Raw genomic sequence first — 25,903 nt, forward strand, 5'->3', positions numbered from 1 at the left:
TTTTACAATGTTACAAAATGTGACCCCTAAAACTGAACTTAACATTTTGCTTATATATATATAACAAAATATAACTGCTAGTCTAGGTCGACCAATCCTCATCTGCCACGTCATCCTTCATGCAAAACTGCTCTAGGCCACTTCCCCACATTTCCATAACTGCTTACCACGCCTTTTTCCTTATTCCAACTCCTGGACATAATTCCACAAAGTCTTTATTCATTCTTCGACCACCTGGCCACTCCTCTAAAGTCAATCCCTTTTCGACTATTTCTATGGTAGTCAACTCTCCTACATCTATTTTCGGTCGATCCACTTTCACTTTTTTAGACCTTTATCGACACTTTCAAGTCTTCAAACTCTAGTCGAAAATTCCTAGCTATGTTGTTTTGCCCAACCTCTTTACTATTACTCATTTTTTCAACACTTCTTTTACTTCTTATTTTTGAATCCGACAATAGTAATTATAGTTTCAATCATTTTCTTTAATGTCGATTATGTTAAAAGCTAGTGAGATATCATATCTTTCCTTAAATAAATTGTAAAAATCATATCTATGTTTGCATTGCTACGCATAATCGACCTAAGACTCATAAAATGAAAGAATTATGTTAGAACATTGACAACCAACATAAAACTGCTTAATCTTATAACAAGTAAGCATGAAGTATGATGGTATCAAAAAATAAACAAAGTGGATATAAATAAATGAAAAATAATATAGTATGAAGTATAATAATAGAAAAAGTTGAGAGAATTTAAATAATTATTGTAAATTTGAGTGAGATTGTTGAAGAGTCTCTTAAAACTCATTTTATTGAAGAATCCATTTTTATAAGTCATGAGAAATGTCAATTGAATACTCCCTCCGTTTTTTATTATAAGTCGTTTTAGACTTTTCACACAGATTAAAAAAAATAATAATTGTTGTATGAAAATGAGAAATTACGAAGGTTTTTACAAAATTATCCTTCATTAATGACATGTGAAAGATAAATTTATATAATTGAAAGGAGAGAGAATAATAAATATTTAAGGATATAATAGAAAAAATAACATTAATTATTCATTGAAATTGTAAAACGACTTATATTAAAATACAAATTTTTTTTACAAAACGACTTATAATAAAAAACAGAGGGAGCAATAGAATTCGATGCTCAAGAAAAAGTCGTAATTACCTTAATGGAATACTATGAGATTTGTTTGACTTTTATAAAAGTCTACCAACAAAAATTCATTGAAATTTTAATACAAGTCACACATAAAAGTTTTTTTTTTTAAGTTTTCTCCTTATATTCATTTTTTAACAATTCTTTCCAACAATTCTTTCCTACTTGGTATATGAGAGTATTAAGGGCAAACAAAGATTAACATATGAAGTATGAGGTACAACATCAATAATGGTATCAATACTTGAAGTTTAACGAGGCAAATGCTTGTTTGCAACTTAATAATATAAATTGGATATTAGTAACAAAAATATTTCAAGTTCACAAAATTTGAATTTTAAGTAACGGACCATACACGCCACTTTCCCTGCTAAAGTTACATTCATCAACTCTCCTAAAAATACACTTTCTAAGAAAACTCCAATCATAGTACTGTGTATCACTACATCAAGGTTGTAGCCTCCAAGGAAAATTGGATCCACAACATATCTTGTACTCTTCAACATGCTCAGTCATTTACTATGAGCATTCAACATCTGAATCGCCAGGGCCGTCAATGTAGAGTTCAAAATCATCCGCACTCCACCTGCAAACAAGGTTCAGTTTAAACGTAGCCATCTTGACTCCCATCAAACGCTGTCAAAAACAAAAACGGTGTCAGACACACTATACCATAATAAGTAAAGTGTCACATTTCATGTTCACTAACAAATGGCACAAATGATTTAGGTAACAACGTAACTACTAACCAGTATGCGAGCTGCTTCAGGTGACAAAGGCTTTCCCTCCTCACAAACAACAAAGTCGGAAACAAGCTCCACAACTCCTGCAAAAATTTGGAAACATCAATCAATAGTCTTATACTTCGCCACTTCAACAATAATCACACGACAATGCTACACTATACCTTTATTTAACCGAACAGGCATGCCTTGCTTCCGGAGAAAAGGTTCCATCTCATGAGTGAACTGATCTAAAGGACCTTCCTTGAGTTCCACCTGAAACAGATCATAAACGAATTGAGTTTTATTTACAAAATTTATAACAAGCGCCATATGCTTGAGCAAGCACCTAGAGGATGTGACAGGAAAATGGTTTCTACTAACAAGGCAATTGCATTACAAAGATGGTTAAAAATAAACACCTTTTCGGTGGCAATGCCTCCTGTTCTTGCAAAATCAAATTCCTCAAATTGATTAAACAGCCTGCAAATAGCATCAATAAAAAGTCATGTTGACAATCAAGTGATATTTTTGCAAATTTTTTGCCCAAAAAAATAATTGGCATAGCAAACCAATCAAATATCAACTCAATAAATCATCAATTAGTCCATTAGTCCCTTAAGTATCGCCCTTTGATCAATCTAGTCCCTAAAGTATATAAATATAACAACTAGTCCTTCAAGTATATATAGAAAATCCGTCAATTTAGTCCCTGTTATTAAAAATGTTAAAGAGACTAAGGGCCTGTTTGAAAGGCTTTTTAAAAACTCTATTTTAGTTTTTGAAAATTTAAAAACTAAAAACTTGTTTGAATATAATATTTTACAAATGTGTTTTTAAAAACTCTTCACAATTTTTCAGTTTTTAAAAGCAAAAAACTGAAATGGCTAAATTGTGTTTTAATTTTTACTTTTCAGTTTTTAAAAACTAAAAACAAAAACTATTTCAAACAGACTCTAAAATGTCGGATTTTCATATACTTACAAGCTATGTAGCACCGACACCTCTAAAAGACGGTGTGTCGGTAATGGTGTCTGAAACCAACACCAACACTTGTGATTAGGTTTAATTAATTCATTTTATCAAAATATTATATCGACGTGAGTGTCTGGGCCGTGTTTCCAGTGTCTGTGCTTCATAACTTACAAGTAATAATTTTGACTAAAATGTCGGGATTTCATATGCTTTGGGACTAGATTGACGGGTTCTGTACACTTTAGAACTACAAAAACACATACATACATGCTACATACACCAATAGTAACATATAAAGTTTGCACATTACTATGCAAAACTAAACTTATGATTAATTCAATTGCTAATCACAAGAAAAATATATATATACCTTTCAACTTCTTCTTTAGAAATATTAGTAAAAACCATTCCAGCATCTCCACGCAATAACTATGGTAGAAAAAAAATCAAAATCAAAATAAAACAACAAAATCATTCATCAAAAACACAAATGAAAAAAAAAAACCTACCTTTGAAACTTTATGAAGATTAGGTTTAATTTCATCAGAAGCAGAACGGCCAAGAGCAACTTGCATAACTTTATTAGATCCAAGAAAAAACCTACTAGTTGCTTTCAACTCATCTCTAAACTCTTTCAATTTCTTATTCCTCATATTCTCAAAAGAAAATACGTATACCGAATTGTAATTCTCAGCTGCGTCTCTTATGGCGTTCACAATCACTTCTTTGTGACCTCTTCCCTTTTTCGTTGTCTTTGAAAGTGTAACTGCAAAATCATAAGCGATTATTCAAATAAGCGATTACTGAAATAAGAGATTATTGGAAGGAATAGATGAACTTACCTTGCTTGTTTCTCTTGGATTTTGGCATGGTGAAGTATGGAGGCTGCTACGATGTGATTCTGCAGAGCTTGGTTTCCGAAAACCTTATGCTCTGAAAAAGGTGTAATTCTATGTGTAGGGTTTTACAAAATGTCGTTGAATCGGGTTGGGATTCTAAATGGGCTTTTTTTTTACACACTATCATTTGGAGAAAATTTTACTTCCTACCCTACACTTGCCTTCCTACCCCTACAATTTTTTTAAATGGCAATTTTACCCTCAAACACTAATAACCATTTTACTTTTTACCATTTTTTCAAAAAGTCAAAAAAATTTGAAATTTGCACCCCTACGCGCATCAAAAACGGAACATCTGAGGTAAGAGTTCCGGTTCACAAAGTTACAAACCGGAAGACTTTTGAAATCTGTTCCGGTTCATTTTTTTTCCTCCCGGAAGACATTTCAAAACTGTTCCGGTACTTCTAATGCCAAACCGGAACAGTTGGGGAAAGTGTTCCGGTGCACATGGTTACAAACCGGAACAGTTTGGAAATGTGTTCCGGAATGTTTTATTTTTTTTTTGATTTTTTGTAATTTTTTTCAGGTATGGAAGTTCCGCTCCAAATTTGTCGAAAAACCGATACAGCTATAGATACCACTGATGCTTTCACAACTTCATAGAGATTTGTCACACGGGAAGAAGTTATCCGTTGGGTTAAAGAGACTGGAATTAACAATAAAGTGACCGTTATTATCACGCGTTCAGACACCGAAACAGGCAAAAGAGGAAGAAGTAACAAAGTGATATTTGGGTGCGATAAAGGTGGAAAATATAAGGATAAAAGTGAGACTCAAAGTGCTACTAAGAGATGTGGATGTCCATTCAAAATCAGATCGACTCCGGCAAAAGATGGTTCTGGATGGAAGGTTGATGTAAAGTGTGGAGTTCATAATCATGGTTTACCAGATAGATTAGAAGGTCATTCATTTGTTGGTAGGTTGACAACCGATGAGAAGCAGCATGTTGCTGATTTGACAAAGAGACATGTTCCGCCTAGACACATATTGATTTCCTTGCAAGAGCGAGATCCTGAGAACGTCACTCAGATCACGCAAATATACAAGCATAAAAGTGTGATTGAAGCGGAGATAAGAGGTCCAAGAAGTGAGATACAACATTTGTTTAAGCTTATAGAGGAGGCGAACTATGTTTATTGGAGTAGGAAACGGGATGATTGTGAAGTTGTGAGAGATATTTTTTGGGCTCATCCAGATTCGGTAAAGTTGCTGAATCTTTTTTCTACTGTCTTGATTATGGACGCCACTTATAAGACCAACAAATATAAACAACCTCTGTTTGAAATAGTTGGTATGACATCGACCGAGTTGACATTTGCGGTTGCATTTGCTTATATGGAGTGTGAGCAGACAGAGAGTTTTATTTGGGTCTTGGATAAGCTGAAGCAATTGTTTGTGAAGAAAGATGTGGTTCCACAAGTGATTTTGACGGATAGAGATCTTGCTTTGATGAAAGCAGTTGAAGTTGTTTTTCCTACGACGCATAACTTGCTATGTCGTTTTCATATTAACAAAAATGTTGGGATGAAATGCAAGGAATATGTGATGAAAGACATGCAAGAGACAATAGGCACATTGTGGAAAGATGTTGTATGGGCTAGTAATGAGGTTGAGTATGGTGTACGGTTGCAATATCTTGAACAAGCATGCTTTGCTTGTAATGACTTCCTCGATTACGTGAAGAACACTTGGTTGATCCCACATAGGCAAAGATTTGTAGGCGCGTGGATTAATCGAGTGCTTCATTTTGGTAACACCACGACAAATCGGTATGTCTTAATTCTTAAATTTTTATTATGTATTAATTTTTAAATTATTAATTTTTTATACTTTCTTTGTTTATTTTAGGTTGAATCTGCACATTGGAAGCTAAAGCAGATGATAGGAGACAGCCTTGGTGACATGGTCAAAGTTTGGGAAGCTATGAATTCTAACCTAAAAATCCAAATAGGTAACATTCGAGCTTCGTTTCAAAAAAGTTTTTATGAGGTTGAGCACGCACACATTAGTCCATTTTATGATAATTTGTGTGGTTCAGTAACGAGAGCTGCTTTGAGACGCATTGCAGAAGAGTTATCGAGGCTCGATTATGTGTTAAATAGTAGGGAAAAATGTGGTTGTACTATGAGAACAAGTTATGGGCTACCTTGTGCTTGTGAGATGGGAAGATTGATTGTTTTTGGAATCCCATTACAAGTAGAAAGTGTTCATCTTCAATGGAGGATACTATCTATGGAAGGTGACTTGCCTTTAGACAAGGAAGCCGGTTCGGAGGTTGATATGAGTAATGCAATTGATGAATTGTGGAGAAGGTTTAAATCACTAGATGTTGTTGGAAAAAGGGCATTGAAAAGTAGGGTTTGTGAAATTGCACATCCCACAACAACTTCATTGTGTCCACCACCTGAGAAAATAAAAACTAAAGGCGGAGTGAAGAGGAAAGGGAAGAAACCAGTTGGGTATGATGTTTATAGGGATCCTTCAGGTTTTGAGTATGCTGATCAGGCGTCTCAATCTTCACAAAAACAATCGCAAGCATCACAAACTTCTAGGAAGCAATCACAGTCAAAGAAGCAATCACAATCAAAGAACCAGGATTTCACTCTTCAGTTTCCTTGTCATATTAGGCCATATATTACCGAGATAGTTAATGTTGTAGCAGATGGTAATTGTGGATTTAGAGCCATTGCATCGTGGCATGGGTATAGTGAGGATGGTTGGGCAATGGTTCGTCATGACTTGGACATGGAATTAAGAGAAAAGAAGGACTTATATGAGAGATTGTTCGGTCCAAATTTATCCGAAGTGAGAAGTGGTTTATTGATAGATAATGTTGGTTTTCAACCACCGGAGAAATGGTTGACACTACCAGAGATGGGATATTTGATAGCGAATCGGTATAACGTCATTCTTGTGATGCTTGGTAACCCTTGCTTGACTTTTTTTCCCATGACAACAACATTTTCTCCAAGTGCTCCTACATATTGCATTGGCCTTGTCAACAAGAATCATTTTGTTCGGGTAACCTTTATATATATTTATTTGTTTGTTAAATTATTTATTTAATTATTTATTTAATTATTTAATTACTTATTTATTAAATTATTTAATTATCTAATTACTTATTTAATTATTTTTTTAATTATTTTTTTGTTATGAAATCAGGTTAATATGAAAGAAGGCTTCCCACTGCCACTCGTCACGTTAGATTGGATGAAGTTCCGTCTTCAAGTGGCGACATCTTGGATGTTAGGTTTTGCTGGACGTCTTCAACATTGGCATCATCTTACGCCTATGTTACCATCAAGTGTTAATTTAGATGAAGTGACTTTTATTTATATGTAATATTTTATTTATATAGAACTTTAACATTAGAATATAGAACATCTTTTATTTATATAGAACATTAACATTAAACCATGATAACATAGAACATTAAAACATGACAACAATAACATTAGATAATACAACATAGAACATAAAGCATTAGACTCTTGCAGACGATTCTGGACGAACCAGCATCTTCACGATACGAGATTTTACTCACAAGTCGGTTATCAGTTTCTGGCAATGCTTCATTTACCAAACTTTTCAGTGCCTCAAGTCTCTCGCAATCCTCAGGTATTGGAAGCTTCATGGGATCCTTAGTTCCCGTATAGTAAACAATTGTGTCAACCATAAAATTATAAAGACATTCTAAAAAATATGATATTTTTTCTCAACACTAGGAGAACCTATTTATAGGCCATCAATGCAATCTTATCCACACAACACAATCCACTAACTCTCTGCAATCTTATCCAAATAAAAATAAATATACCATAAAATATAAAGTAGAATATACCATAGGTAAGTATAGCACATGTAACTCACCCCAAACGAGAAAACCTCTGTACAAAGATAACTCGTTAAAAGCTCGATGAGGTCTATGATCCTCAAATGGGCTCCATATGACATCTATAGGTGTCAGCTCGTCCAATATCGGTTTATACGCATCCACCTTGATGGCTCCTTGCCTGTAGGACCATCTCATCGCCCGCGGAAGCCCAAGGTTCTCAGATGGCCGCCAATTTTCTCCTTTCCTTCCCAGTGTAGGAAAGTACTCATGTATCCAACACTGTTAACAATATAAATAATATAATATATATATATATATATATATATATATATATATATTACATAATATAAATAATAATATATGAATTAACATACAATTAATTAAAAATAACTTAAATACCTGAATCAGAGTAGGATATCCACCGAGCTGCTTGCAACTAAACATAGATGCATCACCAAGGTGGCGATAAAGAGTGACCAGGGCAGCAGATGCCCAACTGTAGTGACTGAGCCCACGTAGGTCTCTAAATAGTGGCAAATACCGGGCCTCAACCAAAGTAAATGTCTTATCTGCAAAAATGGTAGAACCTACCAACATCATCAAATTTGCCCTGGTCGCGAAGGCCCAACTACCAGCAGCACGGTACTCCACAAATCTGTCGTACAACCACTGCAGTGAGTAATAAGTTCCCCTGCATGAACGCACATGCTCAGCCATGGCACGTCTACCCACTCCCAATAACTTGCAGCCAAGATCAACCGCCACCTCCTCTGTGACGTGCTCATTAGGATACCAGAACATACCCCCAATAGGCAAATGCAGCAGGCAGGCAACATCATCCAAAGTAATCGTCATCTCACCAAATGGCATGTGAAATGACGATGTCTCAACATGCCACCTCTCCACAAATGCTGAGACGAGGTTAACATCTATCTTGGTCAGGCTAGTTCTCTGAAGAGAAGCCAGACCTGACTCACTCACAATAGCCTCCATCTCTGGTGGGAGGTTCATAGGCACTCTTTCCTGGAGCTTCGTCCCATGTCCTGCGACTTTAAGCTCCTTTTTAGAACCTCTTTCCTGAAAATTAATAAAGAAATCACATTAGATTATATAATAAAAAATTATTTTTAAAATAAATAAATTAATTTTACTTAATTAATTAATTTTACTTACCTGTCCGTACCATAAACGGCGAGCAACATGGTCTTGGTAACGAACAAGTAAAGATAGATCTGATGGTCCACTAGGATATCCAACTGGCTGCGGTGGCTCCGGTGGTGGCTGTGCTGGCTCTTGAGGTGGGTTTGAGGGACCAGCTTCATCGCGGCGGCGGCGGCGGCGGGTATGTGGCCTTCCATCAGGTCCTAATGTACGCATTTTCCTGAAAAAAAAAAAATTAAAAAAAAAATTTTAAAAAAACCAAACCGGAACAGTTCCAAAAAGGGTTTCGGTTTGTAAAGAAGCTAAACCGGAACAGTTCTCAAAAGGCTTCTGGTGGGGATGAAAACGAACCGGAACAGCTTTCAAAAGCGTTCCGGTATGCAAGGCAACAAACCGAAAGAGTCTCAAAAAGGGTTCCGGTTTGAAATCGATTGCACCGGAACAGATTCCAAAAGCGTTCTGGGAAGAATTTTGCAAACCGAATGACTTACCAAATGTGTTCCGGTTTGGTGATTTTGTGAACCGGATGAGTCTCCAGAAGGGTTCCGGAGAGTATTTCGTGGAGAGAAGAGAAAATGTTTGTTCAAAATCAGTAAAAAGTTGAAAATGAAAAAAAATTTACCTATTTATACGAGGGTAATTTCGACAAAAAAATTTGATTGTAGGGGTAGAAGGACAATTGTAGGGGTAGGAAGTAAATTTTTCTCATTTGGAACTCTAAATTTATATTTGGCACCCCACATTTGGAGGTTGTCCATATGATATTTTCTAGGGTTAGTGCATCAATATTCTGCTTTTACTCTATAAGATCTCCTTAATGAGAATGTTTGGCTCTCCATCCAGTGGCTCATGGGGAGCCATCAATGATAGGACCATAATCACGTCTATCACAAATAGACGGGATATGCTCGTATATCTAACAATGCACAAAAATAAGAAATTACATATACAAAAATGTCCTTGGTCAATAATAACTAAATAAATAAAAAATAATAAATATTTATGTCTGAAATAGACTCGTATAATCAATAAGTTGTCTCGTCTAAAAGATAGTCGCCTATCTGGATAAAGTATATGATAGTGTCAAAGCAACACAACCTTGTGCCCAGTTGAGAATAGCAACATCAGCAAATAGGGAGATGTGTATGGCATAAACGTATACATGAGACTTATCCACATAGATAATACATCCGACGAGGTGCAACGTGTATATCTAATGACCTCTTTATACATATAGTGATCCATCAGTGTAGTACATGTCTCTTGGGGGCCAAGAGATACAAAAATGAGCCCCTTGTAAGCCTTGAACCCCTCCATGACCGTTCATGTGTAACTCTCAAGTGTGTCTTAGCAACCATACACGCAATCTTTTGGTTAATGACATGAGTGGTAAAGAAGTTACATAAAAGGGGGAGATGGAAAAGGATGAATACATCATTAAAGGTAGTTGTCATCTCACTAAATGGAAAATGAAATGAGGATGTCTATTTATGCCATCTTTCAACAAAAGCGTACATCAATCGAACGTCGAGCATAGTCAGGGAACAATTTACCAACGGAAGTAGTCTGGTAGTAACGACAATCACCCTGACCTCATCTGACATTTGATCATCCGAAAATTTCTTCAACTTTGCTCCATGGGTGGGCACCTTCAACGTGGTGCAATTTTGTAACAATTAAAGTATAAACCATCAATTACTTTCAATTGATCAGTACTAAATAAAAATAACTTTAAATAAAATATGTGTAACTCTTTATGCCATAATATAAATTACATATGGTCGGCATGCACAATATGCAAGGTAGAGTCACTGGGCCTCTAGTGAACCCTCATCCATATATATCTACAAACGACTCTATATCATACTGAGTTGTCACCTATGTGTCAGTCTGAGTCGCCATTTTCGCACCAGCCTTTATATCCTTTTGAGTTGTTGTTTGTACATCACCAACAACAACATCGGGCTTTACATCAAGATCTTTGCCTTGTCGACCTCATATACGCTTGAGAGTGAGGGTGTATGTGAATGCTAAATCCACACTGGTGAGAGCTAGTATGGGCTACTTTACCCGCCCAAATATGCCACTACTCTTTTTTATATGTCACTAAATCTAGAAGAAATATTGTTGTCTAATCCTCTATTTGTCACTAAAGCAAAACAAAAAGACAAAAAGAAAATTTAACTAACAGATTGAAATATTGGAACCTTACCAATTAAATACCAGTAATGTCTAAATGTTCGATAAAATAGATGCATTTTTACCATAATTTTAGATAAATATGGTATGCGTTTTTACCTGAAATTTAAAAAAGTTAAATAAAAATGCATGTATTTTATCAGACATTTCAAAAATGTCGGTAAAAAAGGCATGTATTTTACCAGACATTTCAAAATTCTCGATAAAAATGCATGGTTTTCATTTAAAATCCGGTATAATATGAAAATACTTTGTATAAATGCATAAAATTAAAGGAAAAAATATTTGTTAAAATTTCGGTATAATCTTCAAAGAATCCGATATAGCTCAGTGATTTTCTTAAAAGTTCGTAAAATGACAATTCTATGTGCAAGGGTATTATGGTAAAAGTGATACAATTGGGACTGCCAAATATATTTGATTTGGTGTTAGGTTAAATTATCATCTACTTGGTACCCCCAAATTGATATTGACAACACGTATATTCAATAATGCCAAAACTATCGTTATCATTATTTACATCTTTTAGAAGTTACATTTTGGGCAAAAATTCACTATAAAAAACCAATAAAACACAAAAGTTGGTCGTGTTATTAAAAAACGTAGTAGATTTTTTTACCAATCTTGAATAAAAAATACGTATTTTTACTAGAGTTTTTAAAATTTGGTTTGAGTTTGTACACGATTTTTCAAAATATCCGATATGTGTTTTTGTTTACCGAAAATCTTTAAAATCGGGTATACCAAATATTTCCTTCACCCAAAAAAATTGGTTATTATTTAAGCATGCGCTTCTTAAATGTGTATGGGGTGGATGGTTTTCTTACATATTTTACCTAGTTCTTCACCATTAACTTGATATGTTTTACTTACGTGTTTTCGATGGAATTTTGAAATTCTTAATCAAGTTATGGAAATTTTCTAGAAAATAAAAATCCACTAGCATTAGCTAGCATAAGAGTGATGATTCCAACATGAGGTTCCATAAAAGACCGATAAGATACACTATTTACAACCATATGTTTTACGAGATAGTGAACACAATCATTCCACTCCCTAAGAGTAAAAAAATATTTGAACTCAACATTCCCTAAAGAGAAGTTCTTTAATATTGTGAAGAATTACAACATAGTGATGTGAAACATTAACAAACTCTAAGATAAGCTTGATAGCCGAGTTGGAGTCAAAATAACACGTCAGGTATTTGATGCCAAGTTCCAATGACATACGCAAACCATGATATAGCACCAGCAACTCAGCGTGAAGAATGTCGGAATAACCAATATTACCCATAAAATCGTGAACACAATCACCATTAACATTTCAAATTAATCCGCCAAAACTCAAGACACCAAGAATATTGAGGCTACTACCATCAACATTAAAAATCATATCACTATCTTTGTATGCATTTCACGTCACCATTATCGTTGGACGAAGCAAACTATACTTGGGAAAACATTTATTAACATATTAGCATAAATCAGTGTTATGAGTTTCAAATTATAGGGAGATACCACTTTATTCGCGATAAATGAGTAGTTCCTAGTGCACTACACACCACTAGCAAGCAGCAAAAAAAAAATAAAGTCACCTTCAATGCCATGTTTAATCAAATCATATAAATTATCCCCTTGGAAGAATAGTGGGTTCAAGACGCCGATAAATTTCCAAAAGCGGGTAGCAAATTCAGTCTCTTATGTAGTGTAGAGTCGTTTCAGTGTCATGATTGCATTTAGGACAAAGATTCGTTTAAAACATACAACCATGATACAACATTGATCTCATAGAAAATGTAACGACATCATTCATCTGACATAAAAAATAGGAGGTAATTTTAATCATTCTAGGGCAGGTGCCCTGTTGAATGTCATTGATAAATGTAATTTTGTTGAATTATAAGGTGGAAGAAAAAGAAAATCCCATGTCTTTTGTCTTCCCAATGTTGTTTGGTGAAATGCTGACACTGTACTCAATTAAGAAACTCTAAATTTTTTAATGGTCTTTTCTACCACTCATATTTTATACTCCTTGCTAGTACGGGTGACTCAACTATGATTTTAATGTTTACTAAAGAATACTAACACTTTTTGACTCAACTAATGATGAGGGAAGAAGATACTTATGTGTTAAATCAAAAGCACCTTTTCAAGGTGGCATGCCTTGATGGATTTCAAAGTATTTTCTTTAAAGATTTTTGGCATGTAGTTGGAGATGGCATTGTCCAACTTATATCAGATGCTTTTGTGACATATAGCTCTCACTCATCTCTTTTTGAGACTCTTATCACAATAGTTCACAATGTAGACTGCCAAAAAAGTTTTAGGCTTTGTTTGCGAGTTTGTAGGAGAATGGAAGGGAGAACTTTGAAAAATAGGAAATATTGGGTGGAAAGGATAGAAAGATTTTGGTTGTGAGAGTTTTGGAAGGTTTACATGTCTTCATAACACAAAAACCCCCTAATTTTGGGGAACTCAAAATTTGTATTGGATGGGGTTTTTTTAGGGGTTTTTGGAGGGTTTTGACAAATTGTTCTAATATATTTTTTGTCTGTTTGATAAGGCCATACAAAGAGCTTTTATACCCTTATTATTTTAACAAAAATCTATTTTTACCCTTCGATATATATATATATATATATATATATATATATATATATATATATATATATATATATATATATATATATATATATATATATATATATATATATATATATATATATATATATATATATATATATATATATATATATATATATATATATATGATTCAATTATATATTATGATTCAATGTTTAATGTTATTTTTTAATCTATAATGTTTTTAATAACATTTAAAGTATACAATAAATTTTGAAATAATATTGATAATTCTCAAGTTAGTGAAACGTAATCGAAGAATCAATGAGATTAATCGAGATGAGGAAAATTAAAAATTTTGTTATATTTTTATGGTATAATATTAAATAATAAACTTATTTTTATCATTAATTTTGATTAATTTAAATGAATTCAAATTTCATGTATTTCGTTAAATTTATTTATATAATTTATATACAATTTTAAAATATTTTGATGTTTCTTAAATTTTTCACATATATTAAAATTGTTTTGTAAGTTTGTATTAATATATTTATTTTTATCACATATATTTATCACATAAATTTTTCACATATATTTTTCGGAACCCTCATTTCCTCTCCTTTCCAAACTCACAAACAAAACCTTAAGGAATTCAGACACGTAAGCTTGTGCAACACTATTTAAAAGCTTATTGCTAAGATTATGTTTAACAGATTACATCTATATCTAAATCAGATGGGTGGACCCTTACAGAGTAGTTATTTACCTAATAGAAGGACAATTGATAATTACATCCTCCTCCAAGAAGCAATCCTTTTTATGCGTAATCTAAAAAGAAAAAAAATATGACATGATTTTTAAAATTGATCTTTAAAAGTCATATGATCATGTCAGTTGGGATTTTTTGACATTTTATTTGAAGCGACACAAGTTTCCTCTCATTACTATAAAGTTGATCATACACTTTGTAACTAACTCTTCAATTCTATTCTTTGGAATGGAAGACCATTAACAATTTTTGTTTCAACTAAAGGTTTATGGCAAGGCAACCCCCTATCATTCTCTATTTGTTATCCACATGGAATTCTTGTCGCAAACAATTATATGGGAAGTTGATGAAGGCCAAAGGGAACATGTCAAGTTATCTCTTAATGGACTTCCTCAATCACATTAATTTTTTGCTTATGATGTTCTTCTTTTTGCGAATGTTTCTAACTACCAAGTAGGGATCATTTCTAATAGCTTGAATCATTTTGTCATGTTTTTTGTCTTATAGTGAATGTTGTTAAATCAAATGTGTTATTCTCCGCTTCCATTAAGAGGAGTAAAATGAATTTAATTATCCCTAGCACATGTATCAAGCGAACTCTTACTTTGGAGAAATTCTTTTTGAAAGTAATTCCTTGTGTTGAAGCAATTTGCTCGACAGAGACAAGGGAGTGTCAAAAAGATTTGTTTTATTTAGAAGTATGGAAATAGTTTGTTACACAGAGATTTGTTTTATATCTAGATAGATTTAATTTAGATTTAAAATATATTAGATTTAATTTAGTTCCAAAATAGATATTTTGGGCTTTAATTGTTTAAGGTTTTGGCTTAGGGAGCAAGTTAACCCAGTTCTATAAATAGAGGGAATAACCCCCTATTTTTGTAATCAAGTCAAAAAAATTGTATTCACAAAATTTGCAATTGCAAGAGAATAATAAAGTTTTCCACAGTTTGTGGGCAGAGAGTTACTCTGCAGAAACCCTAATCTATTTTCTTCTTTAAATTTCTTTTCTCTTTTCGTTGTTATCATGTGGTGATAACAATCTTGTTCACCAAGATTGATAGAAATTTATCATAGATTTTGGTGGATTTTCAACAATTCTTAGGCTTCCCTATGCTGCATTATCGTATTCAATGCAAGGACTATGAGTTTTTTTAAAAAATCAATTAAAGGTTAACATCATGACAACATAAATTATTAAATATGAATGGTCGTTTGACTCTAGTTAGGTCTGTTATAAACTCCATCCCAAATTATTATACCTTTAATATGATTAATTGTTTATTTTATTTCATTATTTAATGAATAATTATTTAATAGTTAAAATATTATATAAATGATAAAGAATCTTATTAAATTAATTATTAACTTTACATTTGATTTTTAAAATGATAGCTAAATAAAAATAAAATTTGTTGTAAAATAAAAACAAATGAGAACTATATTTCTTTTTTGGTGAGTGAGTATTAAAAAGTATAATAATTTTGTAAACAAGTAAAACAAGAAAACAATTAAAAAGTTTCCATTGCCGGGAATCGAACCCGGGTCTCCTGGGTGAAAGCCAGATATCCTAACCGCTGGACGACAATGGATTTATGATGATTGTTTTAATACATCATATATCATTACATATTTAGATGACGTAATGAACATACTATCATTTTAAGATTTTGTCATACATACAGACTCTGTAGAAACAATTTCCCTTTCAGCCCACAACTTTCTAAACTAACATTTTTATTATATTGTAAAAAGTAAAAACTGTACATGTATAAAAGGTGGATTTTTTTAGCAATAACCATGTTTTAAAATTAAAGTACATTAATAACCTTTTTTTTTTTAAAATTACGCAAATATCTAAGTTTCAGAAATGATTTAAGTGGACATACCATCTCATATGGCGCATGCACCTAAAAATGAACATATGTGTCATATGAGATGACGCGCGCAATTCATAGGCGTATATGGGATGGAGCATGCATGCAATTTTTGTGAAGAGGAGCCATCTCATATGGCACATGAGTGTATGCACATTTTTTATAAATAATATCACATTCCTCCACTATTCTTCACACATCTTCTCACTTTCTCTCTATTTTTTTCTTCATGTTATCTCCTACTCCCCCCGTCCCAAAATAAGTGTCATACTTGACACTTTCTGTAACACCCCATTTCTACCCGACAATTATATATAAATCAGAGTTTCAAAATTTCTCAACGAACAAAATGAGGCGTCACATATTCACTTAAAGTAAATCACTTAATCGCATTTAGCGGATACATAGCACTTATGTAATCAATTAAACAAATACTCTCCATATAATACTTTTCAAAACAAAGTAACTTCTTTGATTAGAACATGGCGGAATCATAGTTCTCAATCTTTAATTCAATAACATCATATTCAGCTAAGACAAAATAATAAGCAACAACAATCATAAACATCATAAATCATCCCCCCCGAGTGCTACGTATCAGAGCGACAACTGACTCGATAAACAGCAACTAAATCTTCATACTCGAACACCCGCACGTTACCAATATAAAGGCAACGACGAACAAGAGAAAAGGGTGAGATATCAAATCATATAAGTGAGCGCATGATAAATTGTATATTAGGATCCAGGCATATATAGTTATCACATCGCAAGTATTAATATTTCTATACACATCATGCTTTCACTAATTCACAAATCTCACATGCCGTACATCTCACAACAAGTCACAACACTTCATATTCACATCAATTATATATATATATACTTCATTTACTTTGCAAGCCAAGTCCCGATTCATCATAAGTATAAATCACAATTCTAATCCTAAAACATCACCACATATAAGTCATACATCTAGTCACAAAAACATCACATATAAGTCACCCATACATATTCAGTTAATTTCACTCACAGGTATTGATATCATCATACTATTCATAAAATCATCAATTCACATTTTCACATACTTCCATCATTTAACAAGTCACCAAATACAATCACAATATATTCACAAAACGTCACAGCTATGAATCACATAAGACACATGGGACATGACTCATGTATATGCATGTGGTACCAATCGGAGCTTCAGCCCCCGTCACCAATTGCCGTTTGGCCCGTCATGTTTGCCATAGTTTTCAGGCCGTCATGTTTGCCATATTTTTCAGGCCGTCACAGAGTATGCATATGGAATGTAACTCGACAAACAAGACAACACAACATACTCATCAAAATCACATATCGTCACGAGGCATAAGCCTATATCACAATCACATTACCATTTATTCGAGGTAATTCACGTCACTATAATATTTCATCTTCACTTAGTCACAAAATCATCCTCACAAATATATACAACATCACATATTCACAACATCGTCACAAATATACAATTCGCATATCATCAAGATCATTACAATATCATCATGTTTCGGTATATCACAATAAATCAACACATTGAGCCAATTCACATTAGTCTCATAATTCTCTATAAATTAGTCGTTAAATCAACTCACTAACCCACTATGAACTAACCAAAATCATTCACCTAATATTCTCTAATTAATTATATATATTCTACGTCACTATCGGTTATCTAAGTTCCGGTTAAATCCTTAATATTCACGACTTTATTAGTCTTCGAGTTACACTTCCAAGTCACTAAAAACTCAGCTCAACCGATTAATTCGGATACAATTCTATTCTTTACCGGTTATTCGATTCGTTCGATTAAATTCTCAAGATACCGTTATTTATCGACAAACCGAATAATTAATCTAAGTCTAAATATTTTCTAATTAAATAGGCTTATTGAAAATTAATTTAACCATTAATTTAATCGACCGATTAATATCACAATTTCAACAAAATAACACCACCATGTTAATGTACTAATTAAACTTAGCTACTACATAAATTTTCATCAAATTCCGGACAACTAATTATACCGCTTAATTTGGCTATTTCGATCAAACGGGACTGTTTTGCATTCAATTAGTCATATTCTATTATTTCTAATATATATTGTTTCATGTCCACTTATTAATACAATTATATATATATATATATATATATATATATATATATATATATATATATATATATATATATATATATATATATATATATATATATATATATATATATATATATATATATATATATATATATATATATCTTGTTTCTAATGTTTTGCTATTAATACTGATACATCACCAACAACTTACTATTTCTATTATTATTCATTTCCACTCATGCTTCATTCATATTATATATGTCATGCAATAACAGTAACTAAATAATGTATCACCACACATCAGTAAATGCATGAACAAAACAGGACAAAATAAGAACAAACAACAAAACTAGAATTAAACAAGAGCAAACAAAAGACAAGGAACGAAGAAACAACAGCATGTGCGGCTGCTGGCCGTCAATGGCAATGGGCTGTCTGAAAATGTACAGAGTCTTAATTATTTCAATAACGCAACACACAGAGTCTTGAACAATTAATGTTCCACTATATTAATTTCTCATAATATCGAAGACAAGTTCAACAATAACATTGAACATACAATAGTGACAAAAACTAGATTCTAATCTCCAGCAATAATCTAATACATCAATGGTAATAACATAAATCCCTAATTCCCACATACAAGATTTCATAGGCCCCATTATAGAAAGAGAACCCCACCTTTACCTTATCAAATGAAGCAACTCAATGGGTCTCCAATTGCATCTCCAAGTTTGTTCCTCTTGGCTTGTCTCCTTCTCTTCAAACTTTGTTCTCTCCAAAATGACAAACTCCTCTTCATATCTCTAAAACGCTAATTTATCATTTCCAATTGGACTTATTTAACACTTCCTCTTCACAACCAATTTTAGGCCCAATAAGATAAATAACACCAATTAAATTAAAATATCACTTTTATTAATGTTTCAACAATATAATAAATTTCGACTTGTAAATAATATTATTCTTCGACCGCCCGACAAAAATCTGAATTTTAACTTAATAAATTCAAATACGCTTCTTAAAATAACATCGACAATCCAAATTCGACCAATATATCTTATTTCCGGTCTAATCTTAATTACTCAGAAAATTCTCAAAACTTCAAATATTATTCCAATAATATTTCTAATACTGAAAATATCAAAATTCTTGATTAAATATCAATCCGCTATCCCGAACTAATACCGACTAAATCGTCTCAAAATACGAAAACTTCACTAAACACTCCGAACGTCTAGATTAAGCGAATAGTCGAATTTCCGGGCGTTACACTTTCACACAGATTAAGAAAATGTAATAAATGGAAGAGAGAGAATTGTGAATTTACTAAATTGTTCCTTTTATTTATTGGTGTATTATAATTATCATTAATGCAATGTGAGAGAAATAATAAATTAAGAGTAATAATTAGAGGATAGAATTGGAAGATAAAATATAAAAGTGCATTGGAAACCGGATATGACACTTATTTTGGGACAAAATATTTTTTCAAATGTGACATTTATTTTGGGACAGAGAGAGTATTATTTATAAATTGATTATTATTATTATTATTTAAATAAAAGTAAATAAATAAAATTAAAATTGTACTTAGGCACCATATGAGATGATTTCTCCGACCTCGTATAAACCTATATGCCATCTCACATGGCACCTCCCTTAAAAATTTACATGCATGCGCCACATGAGATGTTGTGTCCACTTAAATCATTTCCAAAACCCTGTTAGGTAATTATTTTGGAAAATTAGTTATTGATATATTGTAATTTTAAAACATGGTTATTGGTAAAAAAAATTAAAAATTGCACATCTTATAAATAACCGATAAATATTTTTTTTTAAAAAATAATAACATACTAGTTAATTAATTGTGATAAACTTAAGAATCAATTTTTTTTTTTTTTTTGCAAAAACGAAGAAAAAATGTAGCCCATTTTAAATTTAATTTAATTTATTTTTCGAAATAGTATTTTTATATTTATTTTTATTTCCTCGATTTATTTTAAAATTTATGTACTTATGCGTGCAACTGTTTATAATCGTTAGATGATCATGACGATTTTTGATGATAACAACACCATATGTCAAAAGGTGTTCAGTGAAGCTTTTGATGATCTCTTATCCATAAATAACGGATGATGACATATATCAAAAAAATATATCAAAACCTCATAAGTTAGAACAATCAAGTTTCATATGGAGTGCTAAATCAATAATGAAACAAGCAAGAGAATTTAAAGCTTCAAAGTTATGAAATAGATAAAGTGTGAAAGCTCGTCCAGTTTTGCGTTAAATACGTGTCTGAGTGTTTAGTTAAAATGTAAAAGGTCTAGATAAGTCTTGATGTACCATGACAATTATGCATATACAAAGAAAAGCTTTTAAAACCCTATGATACCGACCACTCGCGGGGGGGGGGGGAATGAGACTCTTCTAGGTGGGATAAAGACCCAATAAGACGAAACTATCTAGAAGTCTAATCCAACCAAAAAACGATGAAAATACATTGGAGCATCACATAAAAGTGAAAATGTTTTCATTTTCTCCACCGTCAATATGTATTCAACGATCGTCCGCAATCCACGCCGGACCAACCTGAAACAGTAATAACCGTTTTCCTACACATGCGTGATCTCGAGTCACACCAAGTATTACTCTCATTCACACTTGCATAGTCCCACATTTCTCAAACAATAACTTAAACGTTCAAGTAATAATCTTACAAATAACTCCCTCTCTAATCACCAGAGAATTCTACCACCTTATCAATTATCTTCTACTACCATTCATTCTTTATTTCAAAATATTTTACATTTTATATGAGATTCTCTTATTTTAACATTTTTTTATTCGTTTACATAAAAATATTTTATTTGAAATTTAATAAAAATCCCAAAACAAAAGATTATCCTATTTTGATCTAAGATTTTTTTATGCATAACAAAATCTAAGATTCTAAAGTATAATTGGGCTTGTGACTTGTGATCACCCCCTTAAATGGGCTCACACTCACATTGGGCCCAAAACTTTATTACTTTCTTGCCTATCACACAAAGCAAAAAAAAAACAAGTGTTTATTTCAGAAAATCACCACCGATTCACACTTTCTCTATCAAAATCCCTAATCTGCGATTGTTGAATTCAACCCTTTTCGATTGATCTGAAGCAAACTTCCAATTGCTACTGACATGGCGAGCGTAATGGTGGAAGACGCAAACTTCGAAGACGACCAGTTGGCGAATATGACCACCGACGACATCGTCAGAGCTTCCCGTCTTCTCGACAACGAGATTCGCATCCTCAAGGTTCCATTTTTCTTACCTCTCTCTTTCAATTTTCTAGTTCTGTAACTTTATTGTGTTAGGGTTTGCGACACTTTTTTCGATTTTGGATGTAGGAAGAGTTGCAGAGAACGAATCTGGAATTGGAATCTTACAAAGAGAAGATTAAAGAGAATCAGGAGAAAATTAAGCTCAACAAACAATTACCCTACCTTGTTGGTAATATTGTTGAGGTAGATGATTACTTTTGAGTAGGGTTTATATGTCACTGAATCTGTTTTAGGGTTTTGTATTATTATGAATGAATGAATATTCTTGAATTGATTAGAGTTATTGGCTGTTATTAATTTTCTACATTTTTATTGATTATGATATGATACTGTTTTGTATTTAGATTTTGGAAATGAATCCTGAAGATGAGGCTGAAGAAGATGGTGCTAATATTGATCTTGATTCACAAAGGAAAGGAAAATGTGTTGTGCTAAAAACATCTACCCGACAGGTGTTTGTTATTTGTATTTCTTATAAATTTTTTAGGGGCTTAGTTAATACTAACTATGAAGCACGCAAACCTCTACGAGTAGGCAGTTGGTGTTTCGCGGTGTCCGACACTTTTATGACATCCGTACGACATGTGTCGGAAAAGTCAAGTAAAAGTAAGACAAGTGTTCCCCAGAAAAATGATTTTTTTCTTTGATTCGACACTCTTAGAATCAGTGTCCGGACTCAAATGACACTCATACAACACATGTTGGACAATTCAGACAAGTGTTTCATAAAAAAGTTTTTCTTTTCTTCGCATCAATGTATCTTATACATTTCGTGATCAAATCTGACACATCTGAAAGGGTTAAACATGTATGGTAATGGAAGTAATACATTATTTTTTATTAGAATATTTTTGACTCGTTAAATAATACTCCCTCCGTCTCATAATAAGTGTTCAATTTGAGTTTTGCGCGGTTCTTAAGAAAATGATTGGATGTGTTGGTTTTAATGATAAAGTTAATATTATTTACTAAATTACCCTTATTTCTTATAGGTAGTAGAGTAGTTGAAAAACGTGAAAGTTAATAAATAGGGGTATAGTAGTGAAAAAAATTAATAAATGTTGCATTGATTTTCTAAAGGGACGTTTATTTTGAGACATGAAAAAAGTGCAAATGAGACACTTATTATGAGACGGAGGGAGTATATGGATAAATGAAACTCTAATACTATCATATATGTAGCGGTGTCCTATAACCGTGTCAGAGCATGTGCTTCTTAGGTTAAGAATAACGAATCCATTTTAATATTGTTTGTTACTTGTATTTCTTGTAAAAAAATTTAGGGTCCTTTAGTTAATACTAATGAATTCATTAGTTAGGTATTGAAGGGAAGTTCTTGGTATAACTTGTTACAATGCAATGCAACCCTTAACTCATTGATGTTTTCTTTTGACTGTAATGCAGACAATCTTTCTTCCAGTTGTTGGACTTGTCGACCCTGACAAGCTAAAACCTGGGGATCTTGTTGGTGTAAACAAAGATAGTTATTTAATCCTGGATACTCTGCCTTCCGAGTATGATTCTAGAGTTAAGGCCATGGAAGTTGATGAAAAGCCAACTGAAGACTACAACGACATTGGTGGATTAGAGAAGCAGGTGAATTTTAATTTTATCACATTTTACTGAAGCCCTTCTGTTGTTTTAATGAATTTGAGGTCAGCTAGATAATAACATTGGTGCTGGTAACAGATCCAAGAATTAGTTGAAGCCATTGTTTTGCCAATGACCCACAAGGAGCGCTTCCAGAAGTTAGGAATTCGTCCTCCCAAGGGAGTGCTCTTATATGGCCCACCTGGGACTGGGAAAACTTTAATGGCCCGTGCCTGTGCAGCACAGACAAACGCCACTTTTCTGAAGTTAGCAGGTCCTCAGCTGGTCCAGGTACGAGCATCTAAATCTTTTTTTCTTTGTCCATTATATATATTTCTAAGCATGATTTATGGTTCAGTTATTACTTGTTTGTGCCCTTATTCCTCCATCATTTTCTAATGCAATTATAATATTAAATAATGGTACAATAAGGCCTGATTTTTTTTATCTTGAGTTGAGTTTTCTTGGCTATCATTTTCTACGATGCATGTCAATGGCCTGCCCCCCGCTGATTGTACAAGGAGTTATTTATTTTTTATATTATATTTAGTTGTACACTGAGGCCTGTTTTTCGTTATCTTAAGTTGTGTCTTTTACAAGGAATCATCTATTTCTTATACTCTTTATTTTGAAAACAAACGAGCTTGGTTATCTAGTTCAGATGCTTTTACTAACTGTCCAACACATCAAAATAGTCAGGCTCAGTCCCTCTATTTCATTGAACTCCCTTCTTTGTTGTTTGTATAAATTGTATTCACATGCTTTGCATTTGGATTAATATTTGATGATGTCAACTGAAATTTTGTACAGATGTTCATTGGAGATGGAGCAAAACTTGTTCGTGATGCGTTTCAACTTGCAAAAGAGAAGTCACCATGCATTATATTTATAGATGAAATTGATGCAATTGGTACAAAGCGATTTGATAGGTATTACTCAAGCATGCACAATTTTCGATCAACTTCCAAATTTCCTTTTTCCTCCCATTCTGTGGTAGCATGTGTTTATTTGTTCAAGTGTAATACTTTAGTTTGTCAAAAAACAAGTGTAGAATTTCAACAACCTTATGATTTATATTGTGACTGATTGCAGCGAAGTGAGTGGAGACAGGGAGGTACAAAGAACTATGTTGGAGTTGCTAAATCAGCTTGATGGTTTTAGTAGTGATGACCGAATTAAGGTTTGTTTTTAATTTTTCTTGTTTCGATAGTAATATTTTTCACAATGAAGTGATAATGGAAAGTTTCATAGATGATTACTGTATTTGGGTTTTGCATAATTGTTCATATGCCCTTAATTGCTGTGTTTAGGCTTCTGTGACTATCTTTGCCTTAACATCTTGAATAGCGATTAATTAGTTTTAGAAGTTGGAACCAAATTTATTGGTTTTCTGTTCAGTTAAGATGTAAGTGATTAAAGTGCTGCTTTAATTTATTCTTGAAAATTGCAGGTGATAGCAGCAACCAATCGTGCAGATATTCTTGATCCTGCCCTCATGCGTTCTGGTCGATTGGACCGTAAAATTGAGTTTCCTCATCCAACGGAAGAAGCAAGAGCTCGAATTCTACAGGTGTGAAATCTTGAAAACTTTATCTGCTTTGTTCTTTATTGTACCTAGAAAATAATATTTGATGACTGCTTCCACATTGATATTTCAGATCCATTCAAGGAAGATGAACGTTCACCCCGATGTAAACTTTGAAGAGCTAGCTCGGTCCACAGATGATTTCAATGGAGCACAACTGAAGGCTGTCTGTGTTGAGGCTGGCATGTTGGCTCTACGCCGTGATGCAACAGAGGTTTGTTTTCTTTCAAACTTGTACTAACAACTTATTTGAACACACCCTAAATCATCTATTATTTTTATCATATTTTTCAAGCACAAAAAATCCTATGAACACACCGCAATTAAGAATTGAGTTTAACAATTAACATGTAGACGTTTAATTATATTTCACAGCGCTGCTAAATCATAATTTTACGTTAAGCATGCTGATAAATTGATGAAATATCTGTTGATGTGGGAATATCCTTTTATGTATCTTTTTTTCTTAATATAGGTGAACCACGAGGACTTCAATGAAGGTATAATTCAAGTCCAAGCAAAGAAGAAAGCAAGCCTGAACTATTATGCTTAAGCTAGATTCTAGAACGAGCTATTTTTCAGTTAAAATGTTCAAGACATCTCATCTCAGGCTAATAGAAAGCCAAATTTGATGTTTGACATTGATTTTTATCTTGTGCTAATTTACTTATCACGTGATTTATTACTTATATTGTCAGCCAAGACCATTATCATTTAAGAAATATGTGATGCAATCAAATTTGAAGTAATAGAAACTGTATCTGCTTGCTATTTTTAATTATTGCGTTCTGGCTCTCCCAGTTGAATTGATAGTGATTAAGTGTCAGGCTCATGTAAGCACTTACATATGTATTTAAGAATGGCAATAATAGGCTCAAGTTAATTATAAAAACCTTGAGCACTTGCATATATATTTTAGAACGGAGAAAATAGGCTTGAGTTAATTAAAAAAACCATGAGTGAATATATCAAGCAAAAATAAACAATTAGAAATCATAATTGTAGCATTTGTAGAAAATTAGGAAGAACTAAGACGATCACAAACTAATTTGCAAGTTAG

General features: G+C 32.9%; 4 protein-coding genes and 1 non-coding gene across 5 annotated transcripts; 2 read left to right on the forward strand and 3 right to left on the reverse strand.

Annotated features, from left to right (window-relative positions):
• Positions 1 to 1,404: 1,404 nt before the first annotated feature.
• Positions 1,405 to 3,855, reverse strand: LOC131625505 (uncharacterized). The gene is made up of 7 exons (XM_058896359.1): positions 3,712 to 3,855; positions 3,379 to 3,635; positions 3,240 to 3,298; positions 2,317 to 2,377; positions 2,080 to 2,170; positions 1,922 to 1,998; positions 1,405 to 1,808 (listed from the first exon to the last, which is right to left on the reverse strand). The coding sequence occupies exons 1-7, from the start codon at positions 3,737 to 3,739 to the stop codon at positions 1,692 to 1,694; spliced, it is 690 nt and encodes a 229-aa protein (XP_058752342.1). The 5' UTR covers positions 3,740 to 3,855; the 3' UTR covers positions 1,405 to 1,691.
• Positions 3,856 to 4,175: 320 nt separating this feature from the next.
• Positions 4,176 to 7,113, forward strand: LOC131599043 (PKS-NRPS hybrid synthetase cheA-like). Its single transcript, XM_058871551.1, has 4 exons — positions 4,176 to 4,256; positions 4,372 to 5,505; positions 5,617 to 6,789; positions 6,934 to 7,113. The coding sequence occupies exons 1-4, from the start codon at positions 4,176 to 4,178 to the stop codon at positions 7,111 to 7,113; spliced, it is 2,568 nt and encodes an 855-aa protein (XP_058727534.1).
• A 112-nt stretch (positions 7,114 to 7,225) lies between these two features.
• On the reverse strand, positions 7,226 to 10,084 carry LOC131599051 (protein MAIN-LIKE 1-like). The gene is made up of 5 exons (XM_058871556.1): positions 9,930 to 10,084; positions 8,780 to 8,987; positions 8,006 to 8,683; positions 7,613 to 7,870; positions 7,226 to 7,411 (listed from the first exon to the last, which is right to left on the reverse strand). The coding sequence occupies exons 1-5, from the start codon at positions 10,082 to 10,084 to the stop codon at positions 7,226 to 7,228; spliced, it is 1,485 nt and encodes a 494-aa protein (XP_058727539.1).
• A 5,756-nt stretch (positions 10,085 to 15,840) lies between these two features.
• Positions 15,841 to 15,912, reverse strand: TRNAE-UUC (transfer RNA glutamic acid (anticodon UUC)). The gene has a single exon. It is a non-coding gene; the product is annotated as a tRNA-Glu (tRNA).
• Positions 15,913 to 21,401: 5,489 nt separating this feature from the next.
• LOC131645139 (26S proteasome regulatory subunit 6A homolog) lies at positions 21,402 to 25,621 on the forward strand. Its single transcript, XM_058915798.1, has 10 exons — positions 21,402 to 21,642; positions 21,735 to 21,851; positions 22,013 to 22,120; positions 23,073 to 23,264; positions 23,358 to 23,549; positions 24,069 to 24,187; positions 24,351 to 24,438; positions 24,709 to 24,828; positions 24,917 to 25,057; positions 25,319 to 25,621. Exons 1-10 carry the CDS (start codon positions 21,526 to 21,528, stop codon positions 25,394 to 25,396), a joined length of 1,272 nt encoding a protein of 423 aa, XP_058771781.1. The 5' UTR covers positions 21,402 to 21,525; the 3' UTR covers positions 25,397 to 25,621.
• The last annotated feature ends 282 nt before the right edge of the window (positions 25,622 to 25,903 follow it).

Source organism: Vicia villosa, linkage group LG1, assembly GCF_029867415.1.
Source record: "Vicia villosa cultivar HV-30 ecotype Madison, WI linkage group LG1, Vvil1.0, whole genome shotgun sequence".
Lineage (NCBI taxonomy): Eukaryota > Viridiplantae > Streptophyta > Magnoliopsida > Fabales > Fabaceae > Vicia > Vicia villosa.